Source organism: Oncorhynchus mykiss, chromosome 24 (assembly GCF_057628025.1).
Source record: "Oncorhynchus mykiss isolate SJ-2025 chromosome 24, ASM5762802v1, whole genome shotgun sequence".
Lineage (NCBI taxonomy): Eukaryota > Metazoa > Chordata > Actinopteri > Salmoniformes > Salmonidae > Oncorhynchus > Oncorhynchus mykiss.
The window spans coordinates 22,314,056-22,339,642 of record NC_143045.1 but is presented as its reverse complement, the minus strand read 5'-3'; the positions used below and the strand labels follow the sequence as shown (position 1 = coordinate 22,339,642).

General features: G+C 44.3%; 2 protein-coding genes across 3 annotated transcripts; one reads left to right on the top strand and one right to left on the bottom strand.

Annotated features, from left to right (window-relative positions):
- The first annotated feature begins 439 nt into the window (after window positions 1–439).
- LOC110504016 (clathrin heavy chain 1) lies at window positions 440–21,005 on the top strand. Of its 2 annotated transcripts, XM_021582791.3 has the most exons (32): window positions 440–1,025; window positions 1,867–2,074; window positions 5,843–6,111; window positions 6,384–6,545; window positions 6,660–6,773; window positions 6,904–7,077; window positions 7,808–8,005; window positions 8,133–8,333; window positions 8,568–8,720; window positions 8,860–8,982; window positions 9,181–9,318; window positions 9,417–9,581; window positions 9,775–9,955; window positions 10,118–10,281; window positions 10,424–10,549; window positions 10,676–10,818; window positions 11,054–11,288; window positions 11,402–11,524; window positions 12,128–12,273; window positions 12,428–12,611; window positions 12,756–12,948; window positions 13,625–13,782; window positions 13,901–14,173; window positions 14,327–14,494; window positions 14,663–14,812; window positions 15,001–15,132; window positions 15,255–15,365; window positions 15,880–16,050; window positions 16,270–16,491; window positions 17,169–17,189; window positions 19,454–19,529; window positions 19,702–21,005. In XM_021582791.3, exons 1-32 carry the CDS (start codon window positions 984–986, stop codon window positions 19,836–19,838), a joined length of 5,061 nt encoding a protein of 1,686 aa, XP_021438466.1. In that variant the 5' UTR covers window positions 440–983; the 3' UTR covers window positions 19,839–21,005. The 2 variants fall into 2 exon arrangements, with proteins under 2 accessions (XP_021438466.1, XP_021438468.1); XM_021582793.3 differs by lacking the exon at window positions 17,169–17,189.
- Window positions 21,006–21,238: 233 nt separating this feature from the next.
- On the bottom strand, window positions 21,239–25,560 carry cfap45 (cilia and flagella associated protein 45). Its single transcript, XM_021582794.3, has 12 exons — window positions 25,333–25,560; window positions 25,078–25,191; window positions 24,761–24,903; window positions 24,376–24,520; window positions 24,055–24,225; window positions 23,688–23,866; window positions 23,450–23,579; window positions 23,083–23,229; window positions 22,727–22,840; window positions 22,416–22,609; window positions 21,897–22,121; window positions 21,239–21,609 (listed from the first exon to the last, which is right to left on the bottom strand). The coding sequence occupies exons 1-12, from the start codon at window positions 25,333–25,335 to the stop codon at window positions 21,534–21,536; spliced, it is 1,641 nt and encodes a 546-aa protein (XP_021438469.1). The 5' UTR covers window positions 25,336–25,560; the 3' UTR covers window positions 21,239–21,533.
- Window positions 25,561–25,587: the final 27 nt, after the last annotated feature.

Genomic DNA, 25,587 nt, shown 5'->3' with positions numbered 1-25,587 from the left:
AAAACGTTGGTCAGGGTTAGATCTATGGTTAGGGTAGGATCCCACTTTGCATTTACTGGGATCAAATGGTAGGCTATCCACAAAATTATACAATAATTCAGAAAGGATCTGCATGGGACAGTACTACAGGACATTATGGACAGTAGCATGCATGACAGGTGCTGTTCTATTTTTCGAATTTATTTAATGACAAATCAGTCATTCTAGAGCTGAGACCCTGTGACAGACACGATATTGAAACATATCAACGTTCAAAATCAGCTGCCTGTCTGAAGCGTGATTAATCCGGAACTGATGTAAAAGATCGAATGACGTGACAAAAATTGGAACTCATTGTAAAATAAGAGTCAATAAGTGTTTGGCCAATTATACACATTAAAGTGTGTTTTTGACCGTTCCATGTCGAAAGCAAAGATGAAATCACAGATGGAACGATCATGTTGGGATGTCCTTCCCGAGATATCCCCAGCTGCTTCCGGATTGAAAACATTCTGACAAAGCTGGTGGCAAATTAAGATGTTTTACTCAGGCCGTTTAACTCTGAATATGTTTCACAATTCCGGTTTACTTAAGGGGTGGTTCTCAATGCGACAGCAGCTTGGTCTTGTCGGTTTAGTTCATTGACTGTATAAACAAAACACTTGGAGTGGGATATCTCGCTTCCTCTTCCATCTCTGATTCTGAGTCGTTTCCGCCGCCATTGCAGGTTTGGACTGAGATCAGTGCTAAAGCCACTGCCATCCATTCAGGCAGTGGAGAAAACGCACAAACATCCGGCGGCTACACTTGACATACGATTTTGGAATCACGACTAAGAAAATATACAAAATAACACATTGATTGGACGTAAAGATTCACTGTCTGACTACGATTTAAGAATCAGTGAGTGAGGAGGTCGTAGCTAGCACAGTGCTAACCTAGCCAGCTACCGTAGCTGCTTAGCTAGAATTTCAGGACACCGTAAAAGCAAAGAAAAACCCGCAATGGCACAAATACTACCTATCCGATTCCAGGAGCACTTGCAGGTATGAAAACAATATAGTTAAATACTAGTCGTGACCAGGTAGCGTAGCCATCGCGCTACACACCTCCAGATTTTTCTCGACTGCTTAATGATTTTCGCTAACAAGCTAGCTAACTGTAGCTAGCTGTCCAACACCTGCAGCGAAATGAATGACCTCTCTTCCCCCGTTTCCATGCAATGTTAACCTGCTAGCGAAAAGACTACCACAGTGTGTCAGCTAGCTAGTTAACTTTAGGGTTGCCATCAAACGTAACGTTAACAAACTGCTTTCGTATGACCGCTACTATTTAACTCAAATATATTTAATGGCTAGCTACTTAACTAGAACGATGTTTCTGCGTGAAAGTCCATTCAATAACCGCTAGATGTATTTATCTATGTCTGCTAGTCTGACACTGATCTTAGATTACCTTGGACCTTCATTCAGGTAAGGCAGGTGTTGAGTTAAATTGGCTTAATCAACAGACAGTAGTTCTATGCTGGTCAAAACAGCACAGCTAACTAGTTAGTACTATTATTATTTATTTGGCTGTAGCTAATTATATGGCTATAGGATGATAAAAGGGTAATGTGTTTGAGTCTTTACAAATGGCTAACTACATCACGAATCATCAACATAACATCTTAATCAATGAGCCTGTGCATGGGCCTTGAGGCCTGTTAGCCCACTGAACTAAAGCTAAGGCATTAGTTCCAGGACAGGAGCCAACACGTTCAGGTCTCAGACAAGATTACTCACTCATCATGCAAGCATTGTTCACAGAGCCACCTCTGCAACACAGTCATGCTAGCAATTGTTTTTTCAATAAACCATTCAAAAAATGTCATTATATTTCCTTTAGCTCCAGAACCTGGGGATCAACCCAGCTAACATTGGATTCAGCACCCTGACTATGGAGTCTGATAAGTTCATCTGTATAAGAGAGAAGGTGGGCGAGCAGGCACAGGTGGTCATCATTGATATGGCCGACCCCAACACTCCCATCCGTAGACCCATCTCTGCAGATAGCGCCATCATGAACCCTGCTAGCAAAGTTATTGCCCTCAAAGGTAAGTACTTCCACTTACCCCAACCCCCTGAACTGTTTCCTTTGACTCAACTAATATGTACAGAGGCTGTGTTTTTAACAATTGAATTCACCCAAACTAAGTGGTTAACTACGACTTTGATTGCTGTTGACCATAATTTCCCTGTGTGTTGCTGTCTTAATGTTTGCCAGCAAGTTATTGATCTAGACCTGTCACATTCTGCTTTGCGTTTTAATGACCATATACAGGCCTGTAGTAAAACTGCTTGTAATTTGCAATTTATAGTCTAATTTGAAATAAAGTAACTCTATTGTACACTGATAAAATTGTCATACAATCATGAATGCTTGTCTATTTTTGCTTGTTTTTGCTCTTTTCGTTTCTTAATGCTTTCTTATATGTTTGCAGACGGTGAGTTGGATTTTATATATCATGAGTTGTGGAAGTTGTAATCATGTTTGCACTGTGTTGGAATGTCTGTCCAGTACTGTGTATGTACTTTTTACATAAGAAGGAGTGTTAGAAAGTAGAATGGAAGCACAAGGGGGATGATTTAAAGAGCGGGAGAATATAGGATAAATGACAAACAGAATATGGAAATACAAGGAAGTTCATCAAGACCTCTAGGGTAGAGGAAAAAAATCCCTGAAGTAAAAACGTCTGTGAGTGTGCCACCTTTTTATATCGACAAGTCCCCATTATGGCACATTGCACACTACTGTCTCAATGGCCTAAAGATCAAGGCTTGCACAGGCTGAGATGGTGAAATATTCCTCTGAAGCAAGATCATTGGGATAATTTGTTATTCATGCACCTATTATAACTATATCCAGTTTGAGAGCTGGTCTTGGCCTATAGGCCGAAGTAGTCATGGTTTGCATGATTTTGTCAGTGTGTCCTTGACTGCAGTGTAAGAGAGAGACTTGCATTCAGAGACCAAATGTATTGCAGATCCTGCATATTATTAGACTACAGGAAAATCAGATATGCAATGCAATATTTATTTCAATGCTAGACTATGGTAGCCAAATTCATTTGTATTTTTGTGTTGATTGATTAATGTTGATTTGACACCCCACCCCTGTATATTGGTCTTTATGTAGCCTATAATGTATTATATTTTACTTGTCAGGCAAGATAAGTGATCAAATGTGTCATATCTCTGCATTAGATAGGCTAACCTGTTGTTTTTATATATTTTTTAATCTCTGTGACTTGTGTAATCTTAAAACACCTGGACTACAACAGGAAATGTAGGCCTATAGACGTACAGTACCAGTCAACAGTACCAGCTACTCATTCAAGGGTTTTAATTTATTTTGACTATTTTCTACATTGTAAAATTATAGTGAAGACATCAAAACTATGAAATGACACACATGGAATCATGTAGTAACCAAAAGTGTTAAACAAATCAAAATATATTTGAGATTCTTCAAAGTAGCCACCCTTTGCTTTGACGACAGCTTTGCACAAACCTTTGACTGTACTGTGGGCTGTGCTTTTCGATGGTAAAATGTGAGAACTATAGCAGGTTCATCACAGGCTACAGCCACAAGAAATGAATGACTAGGAAACTCTTTCGTTGCTCCAATAATAAGCCAGTGATTGGAAAGCCTGAAATTAAATTGGTGTCAGTCGGTGCATCCCAAGACACTTCTCGTACCTCATCACATCTGTTTGTGCTTTGTGGTCTTGCGTTAATCTGCATTCAGACCCAACCCAAACTCCTTCATTCATCTCAGGATTAATAGTGGGTTAGGAATCCTGTAGAGCTGCTTGAACTTCAGATTCACACCCCTGAAGTTGACTTATGACTAAGCAGATACGTTAGAACTTGAGTAGAAGGGCCTTATACAGCCTCTGGCTTTTGTTATTAAAGCCTGAATTCAAAATTGATTTAAAAAATGTGTTGATACCCCATAATTACAAAGTGAAAACATGTTTTTTAGAAATGCTTACAAATTGATTGAAAATAAAATACTCATCTAATTTACATAAGTATTCACACCCCTTTGCTGTGACACTCGAAATTGAGCTCGGGTGCATCCAACTTATTTTGATCATCTTTGATGTCACTACAACTTGATTGGAGTCCACTTTTGGCAAATTCAATTGTTTTGGCATGATTTAGAAAGAAACACACCTGTCTATGTAAGGTCCCACAGTTGACTGTGCATGTCAGAGCAGAAACTATATCATGAAGTCTGAGAGAATTGTGATGAGGAATATATCTGGGGAAAGGTATAAAACCATTTCTAGAATGTTTAAAGTTTCCAAGAGCACAGTGGTCTCCATCATTGGGAAATGGAAAAAAATATGGAACTACCCACACTGCCTAGAGCTGGCCGTCTGACCAAACTGAGCAACCGGGAAAGAAGGACCTTGGTCGGGGAGGTGACTAAGAACCCAATGACCACTGACAGAACTACATAGTTCCTTGGCTGAGATGGGAGAAGCTGCCAGAAGGACAAGTCTACAGCACTTCACCAATCTAGGCGGACAAGTCTACAGCACTTCACCAATCTAGGCTTTAAGGGAGTGTGACCGGACAGAAGCCACTCCTGAGAAAAATGCACATGACCTCACACTTGGAGTTTGCAAAAAGGCACGTGAAAGACAGAGCATAAGGAAAAAGATTCTGTGGTCTAATGAGATACTCTGGCCTGAATGCAGAGCGCTATGTCTGGAGAAAACCAGGCACAGCTCATCACCTGTCTAACACCATCCCTACCTGAAGCATGGTGGTGGCAGCATCATGCTATGGGGATGCTTTTCAGTGGACTGGGAGACTGGTAAAGGGGGAACAATGAATGAAGCAAAATACAGGCAAGTCCTTGATGAGAACCTGCTTCAGAGTAAAAATGACTTGTGACAGGATTTATGTTCCAACAGGACAATGACCCCAAGCATACAACCAAAGCAACGCTGGAATGGCTTCAGAACACGAATGTAAAAGGTCTTGAGTGGCCCAGCCAATGCCCAGACTTGAATCCCATTGAAACTCTGTGGAAAGACTTGACTTCACCACTGATCCCCATCTAACTTAACAGCTTGAGAAAATCTGCAAGGAAGAATGGGAGAAAATCCCCAAATCCAGATGTCCAAAGCTGATAGACATACCCAAGACTACTCAAAGCTGTAATTGCTGCCAAAGGCACTTCTACAAAGTATGGACTCAGGAGTGTGAATGCTTATGTAAAAGAGACATTTCTGTATTTCATTTTCAGTAAATTTGCAACATTTCAATAACCCATGTTTTCACTTCGTTATTATGTGGTTTTGTGCGTAGATGGTTGATAAATCTATTTAACCCATTTTGAATTATTCAGATTGTATCACAACAAAATGTTGGAATAAGTCATGGGGTATGAACTTTCTGAAGGCACTTGTTTGTAAGTTGTCAATTCACCCACTCCCAAGAGGTTGTTGCTTATAAGCCTCATCTGGATTGGTCAGTGTCTTCTGCCTTTTTGTATTGAGTGTTTTCATAACTGAATGCAGATCTGACCATGTTATTGGTTGTCCGCTGTGGTCTTGCTTTCTACATTGCAAGTGCTGTTTTGTATGGTCATTTAGTGGTGCTCGCACCGAACCATGACTACCAATATTTCTAAATCAAGCCGAATTTGCTATTACAATATTTAAATTTTCCCTATAGTCTAATGTTTGTGTGGGGATTAGTAGTTGACATTAGTTAGTGGTGATGGTGTTTTATTTATTTTATTTAACCTTTATTTAACTAGGCAAGTGCTATATCATCATACCTTTTTCTGTATGAATTTTCAGCTGCAAAAACCCTCCAGATTTTCAACATTGAGATGAAGAGCAAGATGAAGGCTCACACCATGACTGATGATGTCACTTTCTGGAAGTGGATCTCCCTCAACACTGTAGCACTTGTCACAGACAATGCCGTCTACCATTGGAGCATGGAGGGAGACTCCCAGCCAGCCAAAGTCTTTGACCGACACTCCAGCCTTGCAGGCTGTCAAATCATCAACTACCGCACCGACGCCAAACAGAAATGGCTGCTTCTCATTGGGATTTCAGCACAGGTACTGAAATAGAAGGAATTATATTGTATTTCTGGTTGACACTAGCTGTAATCTACTGTAAAGTGACTTGCATTTTTTTTTTTTATTAATCAGTTAACCCGTGTGAGTGTCCACTCTTCTGTACAGCAATACACTGACCTGATAGAGGCTAATCTCTTGCTTTTTAACTGTATTGAAGCTTGAACGTCGTCATGAAATGTTCTGCCCTGAAGGCTTATTTACCACTGGAACAGACTGCTGTAAGACAAGCTCTGTGTTTTCCCTGATTTTAGCAAAACCGTGTGGTGGGAGCCATGCAGCTGTACTCTGTGGACAGGAAGGTGTCCCAGCCCATTGAGGGCCACGCCGCAGGCTTTGCCCAGTTCAAAATGGAGGGCAACACAGAGGAATCCACACTGTTCTGCTTCGCTGTCCGAGGGCAAGCTGGAGGAAAGGTAGGACTCTCAGCATGGACATGGAGTAGTCAGCAAGTGCTGTAATTTAATGGGGGGTAGGAGAGAAGAAAGGGAGATGTTGTTTTTCTTCTGAATATGTTTTTGCTTTTCTAGTTACACATAATTGAAGTGGGGACCCCACCAACAGGCAATCAGCCGTTTCCAAAGAAGGCAGTGGATGTGTTCTTCCCTCCTGAGGCCCAGAATGACTTCCCTGTAGCTATGCAGGTACTGGAACCACTTCACGGTAGACTGACAAGCACTCATACCTATTCCATACAGACATGCAGGGCCTCAGCATTAATACCCGCTATGATACAGCTACTGAAGCCGTGTGTCCCTGCTCTCTCTCCTCTAGATCAGCTCTAAGCAGGATGTTGTCTTTCTCATCACCAAATATGGCTACATCCACCTGTATGACCTGGAGACTGGCACCTGTATTTACATGAACAGGATCAGCGGGGAGACCATCTTTGTTACAGCCCCACATGAACCAACCGCTGGCATCATTGGAGTCAACAGGAAAGGACAGGTAAGTCTCCACTGGGTAGCCAGGAGTGAAGGGGAGTGTGTTAGTCCTTTTATCAGGAGTAACCAAATACCAGTGAGCTGATCAATGAGTTTCCTATCCAAAACACACACAACCATTAAATATTCAGGAGGATGGAAAGCTGATTCAAGTCTGTAGAGCCCACTGCTCCAGCTCTCCTCAGAAATCACAAATACTATACCTGTGTGATGGCTTGAGAGTCCCATTTATTAAACTGTGTGTGTTAGAAATTGTGTGGCAGTGTGCTTTTGTCTCTTAAGAGTATGATTGATGTGTGTGTCACTTGGTGACCTTGGCTGAGGGAAGCCTCAGCAGTGAGCACCATGTGAAACACAGTTGGAAGTCCCCTCAGGCGTCCTAATCTCCTTAAAGCTCCTGGCTCGCTAACCCTCCAAGTCTGCTGCTCCTTTACATCTTTATGTATCAAACACATACATACACACACACACACACTGCTCCATGGGGATGGCCATCTGTGTACTTCATGAATCTACCAAGCCTAATTCACAAATACCATTCTCTATTCCAGCAGCAAATGTTTTTTTTTTACACAGTCAATTCAATTTGGAATAAATATGAGTTTAACAAAGGAATGATATACCAATTTTGTTACAATTGTCTCCACTTATAAACTAATGTAATAGTACACATATCTTCATGTCTGTATAGGAGTGGACTCTAACCCTGTCTGTGTGTTAATGTGTTTGTCCAGGTGTTGTCCGTGTGTGTGGAGGAGGAGAACATCATCCCCTACATCACCAACGTGCTCCAGAACCCAGACCTGGCCCTTCGTATGGCTGTGCGCAACAACCTGGCTGGGGCCGAGGAGCTGTTCGCCCGCAAGTTCAACACCCTGTTCGCTGCAGGGAACTACTCTGAGGCTGCCAAGGTGGCCGCCAATGCTCCCAAGGTACTGCCAATGCACCAGAACACCCGAACAATGACATAATCGCTATCTGATACTCGTTCTGTCTTTTATCGTTATCACACTTTTTAAAATGTCATCTTGTATTTTTCGCACCTTTCCTCCTCCCCAGGGTATCCTGCGTACCCCAGACACCATCCGTAAATTCCAGAGTGTGCCGGCCCAGCCGGGCCAGACCTCTCCCCTGCTGCAGTACTTTGGCATCCTGCTGGACCAGGGCCAGCTCAACAAGTTTGAGTCCCTGGAGCTGTGCAGGCCCGTCTTACAGCAGGGACGCAAGCAGCTGCTGGAGAAATGGCTGAAAGAGGACAAGGCAAGGAAACCATAGTTATCATAATAAACTGATACTATAGCTTTGTTCACTGGTAAGTGCGGATGTTCAACATTGAGCTTTACAGTTTTATGATCCAATTATGTGTTGCTCAACATTTAGCACTGGTCTGTTCAAATATGCCTGTAACTATTGGGCTGGCTAGGACTCGGTTAGGAATTCACAGCTTGTTGTGAGTTGTCTCAATGAATGAACATTGCATGTATTCTTCTACAGCTGGAGTGTTCTGAGGAGCTGGGGGACCTGGTGAAGTCAGTGGATCCCACTCTGGCCCTCAGCGTCTACCTCAGGGCCAACGTGCCCAACAAGGTCATCCAGTGCTTCGCTGAGACCGGACAGTTCCAGAAAATTGTCCTCTATGCCAAAAAGGTTAGTGGTGTTTCTATTTTTATCTACTAGACCTGTCCAATATAACATTTTGACTTGACACAATGGATTTCTGTAATATGGTCAAATTAGATTGTGTTAAATTTAACTATACAATATGTTTTCCGTATTTTCACTCTAGGTGGGCTACACCCCAGACTGGATGTTCCTGCTGAGGAACGTGATGAGAATCAGTCCAGAACAAGGCCTGCAGTTCTCCCAGATGCTGGTGCAGGACGAGGAGCCGCTGGCTGACATCACACAGGTCAGAGGGCAAAGGGCCAAACGTCTTCCCCACCTCAAGAATTCATTTATCGTCCTATTTCTTTTTATATTTAAATTTGATGAATGGAAAAAAACCTGGTTCATTGCTTTTTTGTGAGGTGGCTGTATCAAATGATGGCTGTATACAGTAACATGAATGATGTGTGGTAGCTGATGTATTGTCTGTCTCCCTGTTCAGATCGTTGACGTGTTTATGGAGTATAACCTGATCCAGCAGTGTACCTCCTTCCTCCTGGATGCCCTGAAGAACAACAGGCCTGCTGAGGGGCCTCTGCAGACACGCCTGCTGGAGATGAATCTGGTCCACGCCCCACAGGTACACATGCATACCACACCCACAGCAATTTAATGTTTTTTGTTCCACTGACTCGTAGACTCAATTTTAAATGAATGCTGTTTTTTTCCCCACTTCAGGTGGCTGATGCCATCCTGGGCAACCAGATGTTCACCCACTACGACCGTGCCCACGTTGCCCAGCTGTGTGAGAAGGCTGGCCTGCTGCAGAGGGCTCTGGAGCATTACACCGACCTGTACGACATCAAACGGGCTGTGGTGCACACACACCTGCTCAACCCTGAGGTATAGGACTCTATCTAACACACAATCACACACTGCATGGAATAGAATGTCCTTGACCAGAATGTTCATAGTCTTGGAGAGCGGTGTGTGTGCGCTTGTTGTTTTTTGCTCTTAAGAAATGTGACCTTGACTAATGTGTGCATCTTCTGTCTGTGCACTGACTCTGTGTATATATATTGACTCTGTCCTACAGTGGCTGGTGAACTTTTTTGGCTCCCTATCAGTGGAGGACTCTCTGGAGTGTCTTCGGGCCATGCTGTCGGCCAACATCCGTCAGAACCTGCAGATCTGTGTCCAGGTGGCCTCTAAGTACCACGAGCAGCTCTCCACCAACTCCCTCACCGAGCTCTTTGAGTCCTTCAAGAGCTTCGAAGGTAAGCAGACCATACACCTGACGCAAACCACCTACCTGACGCAAACCACCTAGTCTTGTCCTCACCTGCATGGAACATGGTCATGAGTGTCTCAACAACCACAGTTGTTCTTCCTTTCGCTCTATCTGTATAGGGACTAAGTTCTGTCTCTGTTCATTCCAGGTCTGTTCTACTTCCTGGGTTCCATCGTTAACTTCAGCCAGGACCCAGAGGTCCACTTCAAGTACATCCAGGCCGCCTGTAAGACGGGACAGATCAAAGAGGTGGAGAGGATCTGCAGAGAGAGCAACTGCTACGACCCCGAACGAGTCAAGAACTTCCTCAAGGTAAGGGAGAAAAGGAGGCATTCTGCAACATGACATCACAGCTCCGCATACTTTGATCTTTATTTGGTTAATTACCCTGAAAGCCAGGTCTGGATGTTAGTTTGATTCTGTGAGCTGATATGAATCTTGCCTCTCTTCACAGGAAGCTAAGCTGACTGATCAGCTCCCCCTGATCATCGTGTGTGACCGCTTCGACTTTGTCCACGACCTGGTCCTCTACTTGTACCGCAACACCCTGCAGAAATACATTGAGATCTATGTGCAGAAGGTATACAACCTCCTATTAACCTGTGTAGGACTTTACAGCTTCTTTATTCACACGGAATTAAAGGGTCACTACCATTGTATGATTTATAAATGTTCTGTAACTAAAATATATATTTGTGTATGTCAGGTGAACCCCAGCCGTCTGCCGGTGGTGATTGGAGGGCTGCTGGATGTGGACTGTGCTGAGGATGTGATTAAGAACCTGATCCTGGTGGTGAAAGGACAGTTCTCCACTGATGAACTGGTGGCTGAGGTGGAGAAGAGGAACAGGTAAGGAGCATGGGGACATGATTTGTCTCAGCCCAGACTGGCTTTATATTAAAGGGACCTGTCTTGCGAGGGCTTGTTTTTGTCACCAACTGCAGCTGTAGTGCATTTAATTGTGACATTACTTCTGAAAGAGAAAGTAGGATGAAGTGGTGCTGTTTGACCCAGTTAAAAGTGGAAATATGTCTAGTTTATGAGCGCCTGAAACTTGGAAAATGTATCTGTGTGTTGTCTCCAGACTGAAACTGCTCCTACCCTGGCTGGAGGCCCGTATCCACGATGGCTGTGAGGAGCCAGCTACACACAATGCCCTGGCCAAGATCTACATCGACAGCAACAACAACCCAGAGCGCTTCCTGCGTGAGAACACCTTCTACGACAGCCGCGTGGTGGGCAAGTACTGTGAGAAGAGGGACCCCCACCTGGCTTGCGTGGCCTACGAGAGAGGACAGTGTGATCAGGAGCTCATTAATGTGAGTGGGGAAATAAAACGTATTTATTAACTTGACTAGTACATTGAAATGGTAATTTAGCAGTGTTTGCATATGTTTGGCCTCATACTGATCATCTTACATTTCCTGTAAAGGTGTGCAATGAGAACTCCCTGTTCAAGAGTCTGTCTCGCTACCTGGTTCGCCGTAAAGACCCTGAGCTGTGGGCCAGTGTGCTGCTGGAGACTAACCCATTCAGAAGACCCCTCATCGACCAGGTATGGACCTGTTCCTGCATGTTAGAAATGCAAACATCGGGGCTCCCGAATGGCGCAGTGCCACTAGAGATTCTGGGTTCGAGTCCAGGCTCAGTCGGCTGCGACTGGGAGATCCATGGGGCGGCGCACAATTTGGCCCAGCTTCGTCCGGGTTAGGGGAAGGTTTGGCCTGGGATGGTGCTGGGATGTCCTTGTCCCATCGCACACTAGCGACTCCAGTGGCGGGCCGTGCACAGTGCATGCTGACACAGTTGCCAGGTGTACAATGTTTCCTCCTACCCATTGGTGCGGCTGGCTTCCGGGTTGGGTTGTGTTTCGGAGGAATCACGACTCTCGACCTTCGCCTCTCCCAAGTCCGTACGGGAGTTGCAGTGATGAGACAAGACTGTAACTACCAATTGGATACCACCAAATTGGGGCGAGAACATCATCCTCACGAAAACCATTGTCCCAACCTCTACTGCGATGCCCCACCCACACTTTCCTCATATTTCTCATGATGGTTAAATTGTTATTTGTGACCCATTTTGGCTCTCTAAGTGGCTATATTTCCTCCATTCTGGAGTAATGATTGATGTTGATTATGTCTCTATCTTTTATCAGGTTGTTCAGACTGCCCTGTCTGAGACCCAGGACCCAGAGGAGGTTTCAGTCACAGTCAAGGCCTTCATGACTGCAGACCTCCCTAACGAACTCATTGAGCTGCTGGAGAAGATCGTTCTGGATAACTCAGTCTTCAGTGAACACAGGTACTAGGGCTACTGAGGCTCTACTATCTGTGCTCACTGGCAGACTGAGCTGTCCATTGTGTGTCTGCTCTTTCAATACTTTGAAGCTTTGGAATGTTAAACTTTTGTTTTACTTTGTCAATGCTGAGCAGAATTCATCTGTGTTTTTATTCAGAAACCTTCAGAACCTGCTGATTCTAACAGCCATCAAGGCAGACCGTACTCGTGTGATGGAGTACATCAACCGCCTGGACAACTACGACGCCCCTGACATCGCAAACATCGCCATCAGCAACGAGCTCTTTGAGGAGGCATTCGCCATCTTCAGGAAGTTTGACGTCAACACCTCTGCCGTGCAGGTCAGTGATCAAGTCTTTCGCTCTGGGAAATGGACCATTGACCGAACAGTTGCCGGTTCAATTCACATTGTGGACAATGCTACTGTTCTGCTTGAATTCTACAGATCAAGAGGTGAACTTGACAATTTTTCTCTATGTTTTTAGGTTCTGATTGAGCACATTGGGAACCTGGACCGGGCCTATGAGTTTGCTGAGCGCTGCAATGAGCCTCCAGTGTGGAGCCAGCTGGCCAAGGCTCAGCTCCAGAAGGGTCTGGTGAAGGAGGCCATCGACTCCTACATCAAGGCTGATGACCCCTCTGCCTACATGGAGGTGGGCCAAGCTGCAGCCCAGAGCGGTAAGAGACATTATTGCTCCACGTAATGTCCAGCATACGAGCAACAACATTTTTCAATGTAGGCTTACCATTTGAGGTGAAGGTATTCACATGCTGTATCTAAATGGGGGTAACGTAGTCTGGGTACCAGTCTCTGGTTCCACTCTTTGTGTCATATGCCAAAGAGACTGGCCTTTCTCCAATCTCAACGTTCAGTATGCAGCTGAATTTCTGGCGAATTGGTTGTAGGAAATCAATTAATATTTCCCATGACAACATATGTAGCCTCGAAACAAACATTTAGCTGTTAGCTAGGAAAGTTTTATTTTGAGGCATAAAATCAAAGCTAAGATGTCTTGTGGCTGGAATTGCAGTATGTTTTTAGGTTGAGAATTTTGGTGTGAGCTAAACTTTTGACCAACTGGTTTAGTCTGGAGAAACAAAATGGTTGCCGAGCAACCAGACACCAACACAATCTGAGAGAGAAAAAAGGTGTTAGTTTCAATATTTGCGTAAGGATAGCTGTGAGGGTTATCGAATCACGATCAAATCATGATTCAAATTATAGAATGTTCAGAATTGAAGAAAGACCAGTATCTGGCAAATGACAGAGTACAAGGAGTAGAATGTAATAGCTGAACAGAGATGGCAACCAGGCGAGGGGGAAATGGGCTTAGTGTTCCCCTACTATCCTCAGGTAACTGGGAGGACCTAGTGAAGTTCCTTCAGATGGCCCGTAAGAAGTCCCGTGAGTCCTACGTGGAGACCGAGCTCATCTTCGCCCTGGCCAAGACCAACCGCCTGGCTGAACTGGAGGAGTTCATCAATGGACCCAACAACGCCCACATCCAACAGGTACTCTCCAAACACGATATACACACACTGCCACACACACACAGGTTTACCTGACACATCCCTCTCCATCACTGCTGACCAGTATCATATGTTTTCTTATTGTCTTTCTCTATACCAGGTGGGTGACAGGTGTTATGATGAGAGGATGTATGATGCGGCTAAGCTGCTCTACAACAATGTGTCCAACTTCGGGCGGCTAGCGTCCACCCTGGTCCACCTGGGAGAGTATCAGGCCGCCGTGGACGGAGCCCGCAAGGCCAACAGCACCCGCACCTGGAAAGAGGTGTGCTTTGCCTGTGTGGATGGGAAAGAGTTCCGCCTGGCCCAGATGTGTGGCCTGCACATCGTTGTCCATGCTGATGAACTGGAGGAGCTCATCAATTACTACCAGGTAAGGTACTACCATTTGGTTCAATTACTACCAATAGTCACTCTCAAAGCAATTGCCTTATCCAGGCAAGAGTTTAAGAGTTTTAGCATGTGATAAATGTGTTTTTAATGGTCCTGGGTTGATTGAAGATGCCATGGTTGTGTTTGTCTCTAGGACCGTGCTTACTTTGAGGAGCTGATCACCATGCTGGAGGCAGCCCTGGGCCTGGAACGGGCTCACATGGGCATGTTCACCGAGCTGGCCATCCTCTACTCCAAGTTCAAACCCCAGAAGATGAGGGAGCACCTGGAGCTCTTCTGGTCCAGAGTCAACATTCCAAAGGTGGGAGAGGAAGAACACTGCCAGATGTCTATATGCAAAGGGATTCAAATGATCTGCATAGTCTTCCTATTTTATTTGTTCATATGTTATTTGTGTGTGAGAGATTCAGTGACTATCTCAGTGTGCTGTTTTGGGCTGGGTGAAGATAATGTTAATGCGTGTCTGCAGGTCCTGAGGGCTGCAGAGCAGGCCCACCTGTGGGCGGAGCTGGTCTTCCTCTATGACAAGTATGAGGAGTTTGACAATGCCATCATCACCATGATGAGCCACCCATCCGATGCCTGGAAGGAAGGACAGTTCAAAGACATCGTCACCAAGGTAACTGACTGACTGCAACAACAGCCAATCTCAGCATTGACTGGATCTCATGTTTTAGATTTGCAAACATTTCATGTTCGTCACTCAAGGTTAAGATGTATTCCATGGTCATTGTATTAGACCAAGTATTTGTCACTGAATAGAAATCCACATCCCGCAGCTGAACGTATGTTGCTTTGTCGTACTAGGTGGCCAATGTGGAGTTATACTACAAGGCTATCCAGTTCTACCTGGAGTTCAAACCATTGTTACTGAACGACCTGCTCATAGTGTTATCACCACGACTCGACCACACCCGCGCTGTCAACTTCTTCATGAAGGTACTGGGACGCTACTGTGTCCATACTTGATAGATTGAAAGCTATCTTGTATGTCAATATTTGGCATTCAGAACGACCTGCTTGACTGTCCACTGACTGAACTTTTCTCTGTCCACCTCCAGACCAAGCAGCTGTCACTGGTCAAGCCATACCTGCGGTCAGTGCAGAACCACAACAACAAGGGTGTCAACGAAGCACTTAACAACCTCTTCATCACAGAGGAAGACTATGCGGTACTAAGATCTTTTAACATACAGTGGCAAGAAAAAGTACAGTTGAAGTTGGAAGTTTACACACTTAGGTTGGAGTTGTTTTTCAACCACTCGTTTTCCAAAAACACGTTTTTCAACCACTCCACACATTTCTTATTAACAAACTATAGTTTTGGCAAGTCGGTTAGGACATCTACTTTGTGCATGACACAAGTAATTTTTCCAACAATTGTTTTCAGACAGATTATTTCACTTCTAATTCACTATCACAATTCCTGTGGTTCATAAGTTTACATACACTTAAGTTGACTGCCTTTGAACAGCTTGGAAAATTCCAGAAAATTATGTCATGGATTTAAAAGCTTCTGATGAGCTAATTGACATTATTTGAGTCAATTAGAGGTGTACCTGTGAATTTATTTTAAGGCCCATCATACCGCTCGAGAAGGAGACTCGTTCTGTCTCCTAGAGATGAACGTTCTTTGGTGCGAAATGCAAATGACTTTCTCTCTTGTTACTACTCTGTCCTGTCCAGGCCCTGCGTGCCTCCATCGATGCCTATGACAATTTTGACAACATCACCCTGGCCCAGGGCCTGGAGAAGCACGAGCTGATTGAGTTCAGGAGGATCGCTGCCTACCTCTTCAAAGGCAACAACCGCTGGAAGCAGAGCGTGGAACTCTGCAAGAAGGACAAACTCTACAAGGTCCAGCTTCTCCAAATTTATATTAACTCATATGTTGTCTACAGACCAGTGACCATCAGCTCACACAGATACCCATGATGCTGTTGTTTTTGTAAAATGTGTGGGTCATATCATTGCTTTTAGATATGTCACTGTCTGAATTCTCTCCCCTTGTGTCTCCCCTGTTTTGATGTGCCTCCCCTGTTTTGATGTGCCTGTCTGTGGTGTTTTGATGTGTAGGATGCCATGCAGTATGCGTCTGAGTCAAAAGACGTAGAGCTGGCTGAGGAGTTGTTGGCCTGGTTCCTGGAGGAGGATAAGAAGGAGTGCTTTGCCGCCTGCCTCTTCACCTGCTACGACCTGCTGAGGCCTGACGTGGTGCTGGAGACGGCCTGGAGGCACAACATCATGGACTTCTCCATGCCCTACTTCATCCAGGTCATGAGGGAGTACCTCTCCAAGGTGGGTTAGGTTGGCCACTCCTCGGGTGGCAGTTCACCCCATACGGTATTTTATACATGACCTTAAACCCTTACCAGACTACCAGTGTCTCCAGTGAAAAGTAGGTACTGTTAACATGGTGATGCAATTTGAGTTCACCTTCTTTTAGGAGATTTTAAACAACCACAACTTCAGCCGATCTCATCCTGTTCTGTTTATCTCGATCATGATACCGGTAATCATGTTTCTTTTTGATTTTATCTCTGCTACTTTTCCATACAAAAGTTCAGGAGATTCATACTGCTTAGTATTCTCCATGCCACATATTTGTCATATGGCAAGAAATACCAGAACACTCAGTTCTTGTGATGGAACAAAATGGTAGTAGAGTCTACTGGGTGGGCTCTTGTAAAAAATTATGCATGTTATGTTAAGCTTAATATAATGATATTTTAGAAACAAGTCTGCTGATTTATAAAATATATCTGGTAAATATTGTAATTCTAACTTAAAAGTACCACATCAACAATTGTACTAGAGCTTGCATTTGTATCAAAAGGGGCTCATTTCCATCTCTCGCTGTGATTTTTCTTCTGTTTTCTTTGTTGATCTGATGATTCCACAGTTGTTCTCTCTGTTGGGGGAGAGTTTCAGTGTTTGTTTTTCTCCTTAAGTTGCCTCTCTGAATTCCCTTTCAGGTTGATGCGATTAAGGAAAAGGTGAAAGTCCAGTCCATTTCCAGTCATTCTTTTTGACCCTCTGTAGTCTGTAGTTTGGAGGAGTAAAACTAGAGGAAACTGCATGAGTCTGTCCCCTCCCCATGTCACTGCTGCTTCTGACTCCACACCTTGACTAGACAACCCACCCAGAGTCGTCTGGAGTGGGGCTCTCCCACCCTGCCTTTGGTGAGCTGCTGGGCATGCTGGGGTTTGGAATGGCTCTGTTAGCTATTGCTCTTTGTTCCAGGGTTGAATCAGTGACTGACCAATCAGGATTCAGGAACTCATTCACCCCAGCAACACCCAAACAGAGGGATGTTTAGTTCCATTCCTTTGAGGCTGTCCACATAAACCAGCAAACTCAGTAACTGTCCAGGAATAGGAAAGTATAACCTACTGTAGTCAGACAATCCTCTCCCTTAGACCTGTAGATACTAATGAAAAACTACCACTGTCTGTAATATCACTGAGCTGCTGTTGGCTTGAGTCTGTACCACTTGCCATTTAGTGATCAACCTTGGTAGGGTAATGAGGTTTGATTTGTACTGAAATGTATGTTAAGACAGCCCTGGGACCACATTTGAATTGTTCAATGTTGTCCTTATAGTGAAGTTATGTAGCCTCACATTTGGCTATGCACAGCTGTAGACTGCTGTAAAGTGGGAGTGTAGAACATACTCTGTATGGAAATTGATGAAGTGACCATTCTTTCAGAGTTCCTTCTTATATAACTGTTTACGGAATTAACTCGTAAAGAAATTGAACTTTTTAATGTTAAATATCCTGCTTCTGAGTGGCACAATGGTCTAAGGCACTGCATCTCAGTGCAAGAGGCGTCACTACAGTCCCTGGTTCGGATCCAGGCTGAATCACATCCGGCTGTGATTGGGAGCCCCAACGGGGCGGCGCACAATTGGCCCAGCGTCGTCCGGGGTAGGCCGTCATTGTAAATAAATTGTTCTTAACTGACTTGCCTAGTTAAATAAATGTTAAATCAAATCAAAATTGGAACATGTATGTAGATGTTTTTTGTATGTTATTATAATTTTGTTCCTTTGATTTGTTATTAGTTGCATTGTAGTGTCTTTGCTATTCCAGAACTTAAGTGTGGGGTACTGTGTGTGTGCTTAGGGTGTGGAACGCGTGTTACAAACTTGTAGTGTGTTCAGGGCAAGCATGCATTTCACCCTCCATAGCATTTGCAGCACTTTGGACCGGCTAGGAGACATCGTTGTTGGCTGTGCCTGCTTCGCGACGCCTTGACTGGCCGTACAAACCATCCCTCCATCCTCTCACTCCCCCCACTGTGGCTCTCTGCCTCTCATGCACTCTTCTAAACAGACAAATTAACCTAACTGTCGCTTCAGCATGTCTCGTTCCCCTTCAATGAGCCTACAGCCTGTTTACCTGTATCTTAAAACAACGACTTTGTTTTGCCAGATAGCAAGTATGTAGAGAACTGAACCCTACGTTGTGATCTGACAGGAGAGAAGTAACTGTCTCAAGTTGCCTTATCATGGTTTTCCAGAAGTGATATTGTGGATTTTCAGGAGGAATAGGTTGTTTCACTTACATTCAAGACGCTGCTCGCTTTTTCTTGTGAATTGTCTTATCATGTCTTTCAATTCCTGCTCTGAGCTGCTTAACAACTTATCAAGAGGACCGACAGGATAAAGATTTGCCATATTTGCTGGTCGACAATTTAATGTAAATATAATCTTACCATTTAGAGCTTTTTTTTATTATTATTGTGGTTTCCAGTTGATTCGTTGGATCTGTTCTACTTCATGGTAGGGAAAGTTTTCTTGTTAGCATTTGTGGTAGTGCTTGTAATCCCTGGTAGTTCAGTTTCTGTGACGTTGGACCATATTAGAGCTGTTGAAATGGGTTTGGTTCTCTACATACAGTCCAAACACATGGAAATAGATTCATCTGGTGGCTGGATGGTGGGACCATTGTTTTTGTTTAGGCCTAGCTGTGTGTCTAATCTGACGTTAGACTTATTTACAACCCTAATGCTTGTCAAGATTGGTAGCTAATAACACCAGTAGCCACTAGTGACAATGCCTGATAACAACAAACTCCCACACCCGTAGCATGGCCTGCCTCTTGCAGCCTGTTTTAATCTTGACTTTATTCGTCTCTGCCTGTCAGGAATGGTCCCATCGGCTAGCCAGTGAAATAACCCAGAGGTCAGTTATAAGGGCGTCTCATTAGAGCTCCCCTTGCTGGTTAACATGCTCACTTCTCTGCTTGCCTCTCAGGTCGACAAGCTTGACGCCTCAGAGTCACTAAGGAAACAGGAGGAGCAGAACACCGAGTCCCAGCCCATTGTTTATGGTACGACGACCTCTACATAACCCTGCCCCTCTATTGGTTGAATATGTTAAACGGGGAACTATTATGCTTTGCTTTGTAGTTTTAGCACCTAGCCAGTGTTAACCCTTTAGAGTGTGTTTGTGTTATCAGTTTTGGCATGATCTCATGCTAGTGCCCTCTATTTGTGTTGCAGGCACGCCCCAGCTCATGCTCACTTCAGGCCCTGGTCAGGCTGTGCCCCCCCAGCCTGGCTACGGAGGTTACGGCTACCCAGCAGCACCCGCTGGTTACGGCCAGCCTCCCCAGCCTGGCTTTGGCTACGGCATGTGAATGCCCACCCCACCACCCCAACCCCTAAGTCATCTGTTTCTCTCCTTATGTTCCTCACCAGCCTACCATGCTCTTCTACTCACAGAATAGACAAACATCAAGCAAACCTGTGCTCATTCAATTATTTTGATTCTGTTCTCCCTTAACTGCAATGAATGACTTTTTTTATTTGTATTGTTTTTGAACAGAAATTGGACAACTTTTTTTCTTGGTTTTCCACATTCCATATTTATGACTACTGAACACTTCCTTTAATGATTTTTTAAAACCGGTTTATGTTATGTATTTAAGTGGACCTTAGAAAGAAGCAGTTAGCCTTTTTGAAGTAGTTGGAACATCTGATTTGCACTGTCGTGAGAAGAAACTAATAGAAACTCTTAATTTTGATGTACTGAACGTGTGAACAGTTTACATTGTCTATTGTCTGTATAATGCATTTCATTATTGTATATTCTGAAAAAAGGTTACATAATATTTGAACATATATTGCCACTTCAATGACTATAGCTAGCAACACTAAGTAACAATAGTATATTCTGCACAGGCGTGTAGCTTTATGGAGTTTTAAATGCATAGACGTATGTATCTGAGTGTGTGTGTGTGTGTGTGTTCTAATGATCTAAATAAGAATTTGAATCCCCCTCGGCCTATACTGGCTCTTCAGTCAACCCCAGTAGATGTTAGTCCTCCTTTGTTGACTCAGTGTGTTTTTAATCTAGGTGACCTGTTTTGCTGTGTACAGTGCTTGTGTGTGAGACTGTGTCTGTGTATATGCAGGGGCGATCGAAGGCTGACTGCAGACCCGTACATGTGTATTTACTCATCACCCTCCTTGTGCTGAGGTCTGTGTATGCCAGGTGTTGTGGTGTTCTAGGTCACCATATTTTTGTGTGTACATAAGAAGGATCATTTAAAAAAAAGTGGCGATCCTACTCGTCGTCCTCCACAGCGCTGTCCCGTTTGGTTCGGTCAGTGCGATTGGCTCTGAGAACAAATAGAGGAATGGGAGGACAGGCTCCTTTTGGTGTCCTAATGTCAACTTGTTTAGATCAGTAACACTCCTGTAGGTTATGTATTTCAATGGTTATTATGAAGAATTAGATCTCAGTACTACAGCATAGTGATTTGTTGAGAATGGTCTGAAATAAAAGCCTGTATTTACCTTGATGTATTCCCAAAGTGCTTTTGAGCTGTGTGTGTAAAGTGTCATCCTAATCTCTGAACATACCTTTCTATTATCATGCATATTAACAATAAACATTGTCATAAAAGCCATGCTGAAAGGGACATTTAAAAGACTAAATAAAAATGATATCCTGTAGATAAAATAATATTGGGTCCTGTATGACTGGAATCTGTTAGGCACAGTCCAATTAATTGATCTAACAAAACAGTATACATTTTAAAATCACATTTAAGTCAATATATTTTATTTTTGCTTTGATCAGTTGAATAGTTAATGTGCACTACTTAAGGTCACGCCTACAGTACAATTATAAATATTCATAGTTTGTAATAGTCATCTTTATTCAGAAATGATCTATTGATCACTAACACAAAGGTGCTGCACTAGATGTATACCCTGTACTAATTATTTTCTCTCTACCCTGTCAAAGTGTGATGGCAGTGCCAATTTATCTCTATTGTGAAATCTTTGATAAAGATCAGGGTTTGTGTTGCAGTCTGTCAGTCATGCTAGTGAGCCAGAGCAGGGAGAGCATGCACCCTTCTCTCCACTTCATTGCAATACTTCTCTGGAAGTCCAGCAGCCCTACAAGTAAAATGAACAAACATGAATTACAAAACTAAACCTGACCATCCCCCCCAAAAACACTTGGTTTACACACAGTGCTGTTGCTTTCACATATCCTCTCAGTTCCCCTCAATTCTACATACCACTTTGTCCCTTTACATAGTTAGTCCCCACCCAGTCCCTGTACATTGAGTTAGTCCCCACCCAGTCCCTGTACATAGTTAGTACCCACCCAGACTCTGTACATAGTTAGTCCCTACCCAGTCCCTGTACATAGTTAGTCCCTACCCAGTCCCTGTACTTACTTGAGCTCCCTGAGCTTCTTCTCCTTGATCTCATCAAGGCGGATGCGGCGATGGCGGGCCTCCTCGTCCAGCCGGTCTCCCTCTTTGTAGACCTCCCTGCGCAGGGCGATGGCCTGCATCTCCCGCTCCCTCACCTGCTGGCGCACCCCGTCAGCGTGACGCAACACCTTGATCCTGTGTTTCTCCTCCTTGTCCTTCTCCTTACAGATGGATACCTGCTGGGCCCTGGGGTGAGAAAAAAAACTGGCTGTAAAACGCAACTGCTAATACAGAGACCTTTACTAACATTTTAAAGTGTGGTTGTCCAAGGCATAGCATAGTGTTATGCTCTGATTTATGAAACCGCCTATAATACAAGTACAGTTATCGGGTTAGTACAGTAGTAACTACCCACTGGGCACAGATCAATTCAACATCTATTCCATGTTGGTACAACGTAATTGCATTGATATGACGTGGAAACAACGTCACTGAGCAGTGTATGCTCAGTGGGTACATCTACTTGGTGTCATGGTGTACCTCAAAACCCTGTCAAACTCAGCCCTCTCTCGCCCAGCCTCGATGGATAGGAGGTGCTCCTTATGTGTGACCTGCTCCAAGCGAGCTGCCTTCAACCTCTCCTCAACATCCACCTTCTTCTTGAGCTGCTCCTTCTCTTTTCTCCTCCAATCTCTCTCTGCTCCCTCCTGGTTCCTCCTGGCTCGAAGCTCATCCTTACAGTCATACACAAAACCACTGTAACCATTCCTCCATACCTTTTATGATCAATTACGACAACAACAGGTCAGTGTGAGCCACTGTAAAACAAATGGAACTTTGGTGCTGCTCACCTGCTCTGCCTTGTGGTCTTTTTCTCTCTCCTGTAGGGCTCGCAGTCTGGCCACGTCCTTCTCCTTCTCTCTCTTGATGCGTCTCTGTTCAGCCTCGTACTCAGCCTCCCGCTCCTGTAGGGGTCACACAAAAGTATATTTGGCTGCGTTAACACGGGCATTCTAATTCAGATTTTTTTCTCTAATTATTGGTAAAAGAACTGATCTGATTGCTCAAAATACCAATTTGTGGAAAAATATTACACTTAGGCTGCCAGTGTAAACGTAGCCTTAGACACCTTTTTTGTCCTTTTGCTTTCTGACCCAAAACAAGAAGGCCAAACCTATAATAAAGTCCATAATGGAGTAACTCTTACCATTTTCTTGTGGGTGTACTCCATAGCCCGGAGGTCGGCCAGTCTCTCCTCCTCTTTGTTGCGCTCCTTGGCCAGCAGGCTGTCCTCGTTGATACGGAGGATCTCCTGCTGCAGACGCTGCTGCTCCTCCTTCTTCCTCTCCAGAGCCTGGGAGACACACCACACCATTCTGTTGTTTATTATTCCTTATGCCTAACTGCATTGCGATCCATTCATCAATGATAATCATTAGTTGCAAGAGTACAAACAGATCTGGGACCAGGCTAATTCATGAGGAATTTCTAACTGAAATTCAAAGTGGTAATACATTACCCTGGCGATAAAACTGTTGTACTGCACAAGGAGACTTGTCTCTAACTAATAATACCTCCAGCTCCTCCATCTGCATCTTCTCCAGGTTCTCCAGCATCTGCTGGCCCTCCTGCTCCTTCATCTCATTCTGCAGCATCCTGTCCTCCAGACGCTCCTCAATCTGGTTTATAATCAGCTGCTTTCCCCTATAGACACACACAGGGAAGACAGCTGAGGCATTACAGTTTGGAAGAGATGTAGTGTATTTGCTTTTAAATGGGCCATTGTGTGTGTGTGTGTGTGTGTGTCCTCACTGGATCCTCTGGTGTTTGCGCAGCTCGTCGATCTGCTCCTGGGCCTCCAGGGCTCTCCTGCGGTCCACCTCCATCATGGCATCCAGACGCCTCTCCTCCTCCTGTAGCTCAGCCAGGATCTGCTGCCTCTCCAGGATCTGGGCATCCCTCACCGCGTGGCACCGGGCACCCAGGATCAACTGGCCACAACAAAAGGGTACCATACACGACACACACAAGGACACGAAGATGGAAGAGTCTGGATAGGGCATGGGTAAAAAAACTGGGGAAAAGTGTGATATTGCAGTGATGTTGGGACTGAAGTTGAGATAAAACAAATAACAAAGAGTAGCGAAGAGAGAGTGAACGGTTGATTCTCTTGCTGTACCTCATTGAGTTTCTTGACCTCGTCCTCCTGCTCCATCCTCATGGCGTTAGCCCTCTCCAGCAGATACTGAGCTCTTTCCTTGGCCTCGGCCTCCAGTTCACTTAGGGCCTGGTTCTTCTGACGAGACAGGTCAGCCTGGCGGATATGGGCCTTCCTATCCTCAGCAGCATCCTGGTCAAGAAAAACAGCAACATTGGAACAGTGCAAAGGTTAGTTTGGGTGTAATGCTGTAGCTGGGACCCTGTACTGCCAGTTAGTCACCCAGCTTTCATGTGGTAAAGGTTGCTTACAAATTCATCAGGTACATTTGTCCTTTCTCACCATAGCTGCTTCTCTCTCCCTCCTCTGGGATTCCAACGTGAACTCCCGCTCCTCCTTGGTTGAAACCAGAGAAGCTGTTGCGATCCGCTCAATATCAGTTGGGCGGAGGATGACAGACAACCCAGACGGATCCTTACATGGGATCCTGGCAAAATGACAGCATGATTTGTTTTTATTTTGTAATTCACCACCACTTGTAAAATGTGATTGTGGGATATGTTTATTGGTGCAATGTAGGTTTATGGAACTGGATGGCATTCTCTTTTATAATGAGTAAACAGTAATAAACACTGCCAAGTGTAGTACTGTTATGTTCACAAAGCATTAGACTTGATGATCACATCAAGTAAACGAATGAGAAGTTGAGGTATTGACTGATACTTGCTTCAGGTCTCGGATGAGGTCCTTCGTGATGATGCGAACTGTCTCTAGGTTCTGAGTCTTCTGACTTGGAGCAGACCTGGACTGGCCCCTGGGTCCGAACCGGCCACCCCTCTCAGTGTCCTTGACATTGCAGGCTGACAGAGCCTTGAGTAAGAAAATTCAACATATATTTACACCAATTCTCTATCTCACACACACACACACATACATACATACATACATACATACATACACAGACCTTGCACAGTTCAATTGTCACGTCTTATTGCTATGTGTTTATCCAATGCAGATCAAAGAAATGGCTGACATATGGCCCACCTGTTTTGGGGTTCCAAAGAGGCTCTCATCCACATGAGAGGTGAGTGCACGGGTGCGATAGCGACGTGAACCGGAGCTACCAGAGAGCCTAGATGAAGACCCTATACTCTGCGGCTGCGACAAAGTCAACAGTGTTGGTACTGGTAGAGTTATACAGTAATTGAACGTGTGTACAGACCAGCAAATAATTATGACTTTCATGAATGTCATTTTTATGTCAAGCAAGATTGTGGGCCTGTCTCTGATTCTACTTACCATGATGATCGTCAAAAATAGTCCACTATCATCAACCAAAATAAATAACAGCTAAAATAATGACAGGAAAGTCACCATTATAATAACACAACGAATATCCAAGGTTAGGAAGCACCTAGTTAGCTATTTTTCGTTCTTAATTATGGGAGAAGTGCTTGGCATATCCCTGAAAATGAGATGTTCTGTTGTTGTGTATCCATGGAAACCCTGATCTTAAAACGGAAGAGTCCACGTGGCCTCTGTACCCGCCCTCTT

Excerpts from the sequence above, each read along its gene's own strand:
- LOC110504016 (XM_021582791.3), top strand. The coding sequence starts at position 984 with ATGGCACAAATACTACCTATCCGATTCCAGGAGCACTTGCAG. Across the intron at positions 8,006-8,132 it reads TGGCCGCCAATGCTCCCAAG|GGTATCCTGCGTACCCCAGA; the intron begins GTACTGCCAATG and ends CCTCCTCCCCAG. Across the intron at positions 14,495-14,662 it reads CCAGAGTCAACATTCCAAAG|GTCCTGAGGGCTGCAGAGCA; the intron begins GTGGGAGAGGAA and ends GCGTGTCTGCAG.
- cfap45 (XM_021582794.3), bottom strand. Across the intron at positions 24,904-25,077 it reads TCTTTGGAACCCCAAAACAG|GCTCTGTCAGCCTGCAATGT; the intron begins GTGGGCCATATG and ends TTCTTACTCAAG. Across the intron at positions 23,230-23,449 it reads TGCAGATGGAGGAGCTGGAG|GCTCTGGAGAGGAAGAAGGA; the intron begins GTATTATTAGTT and ends TGTGTCTCCCAG.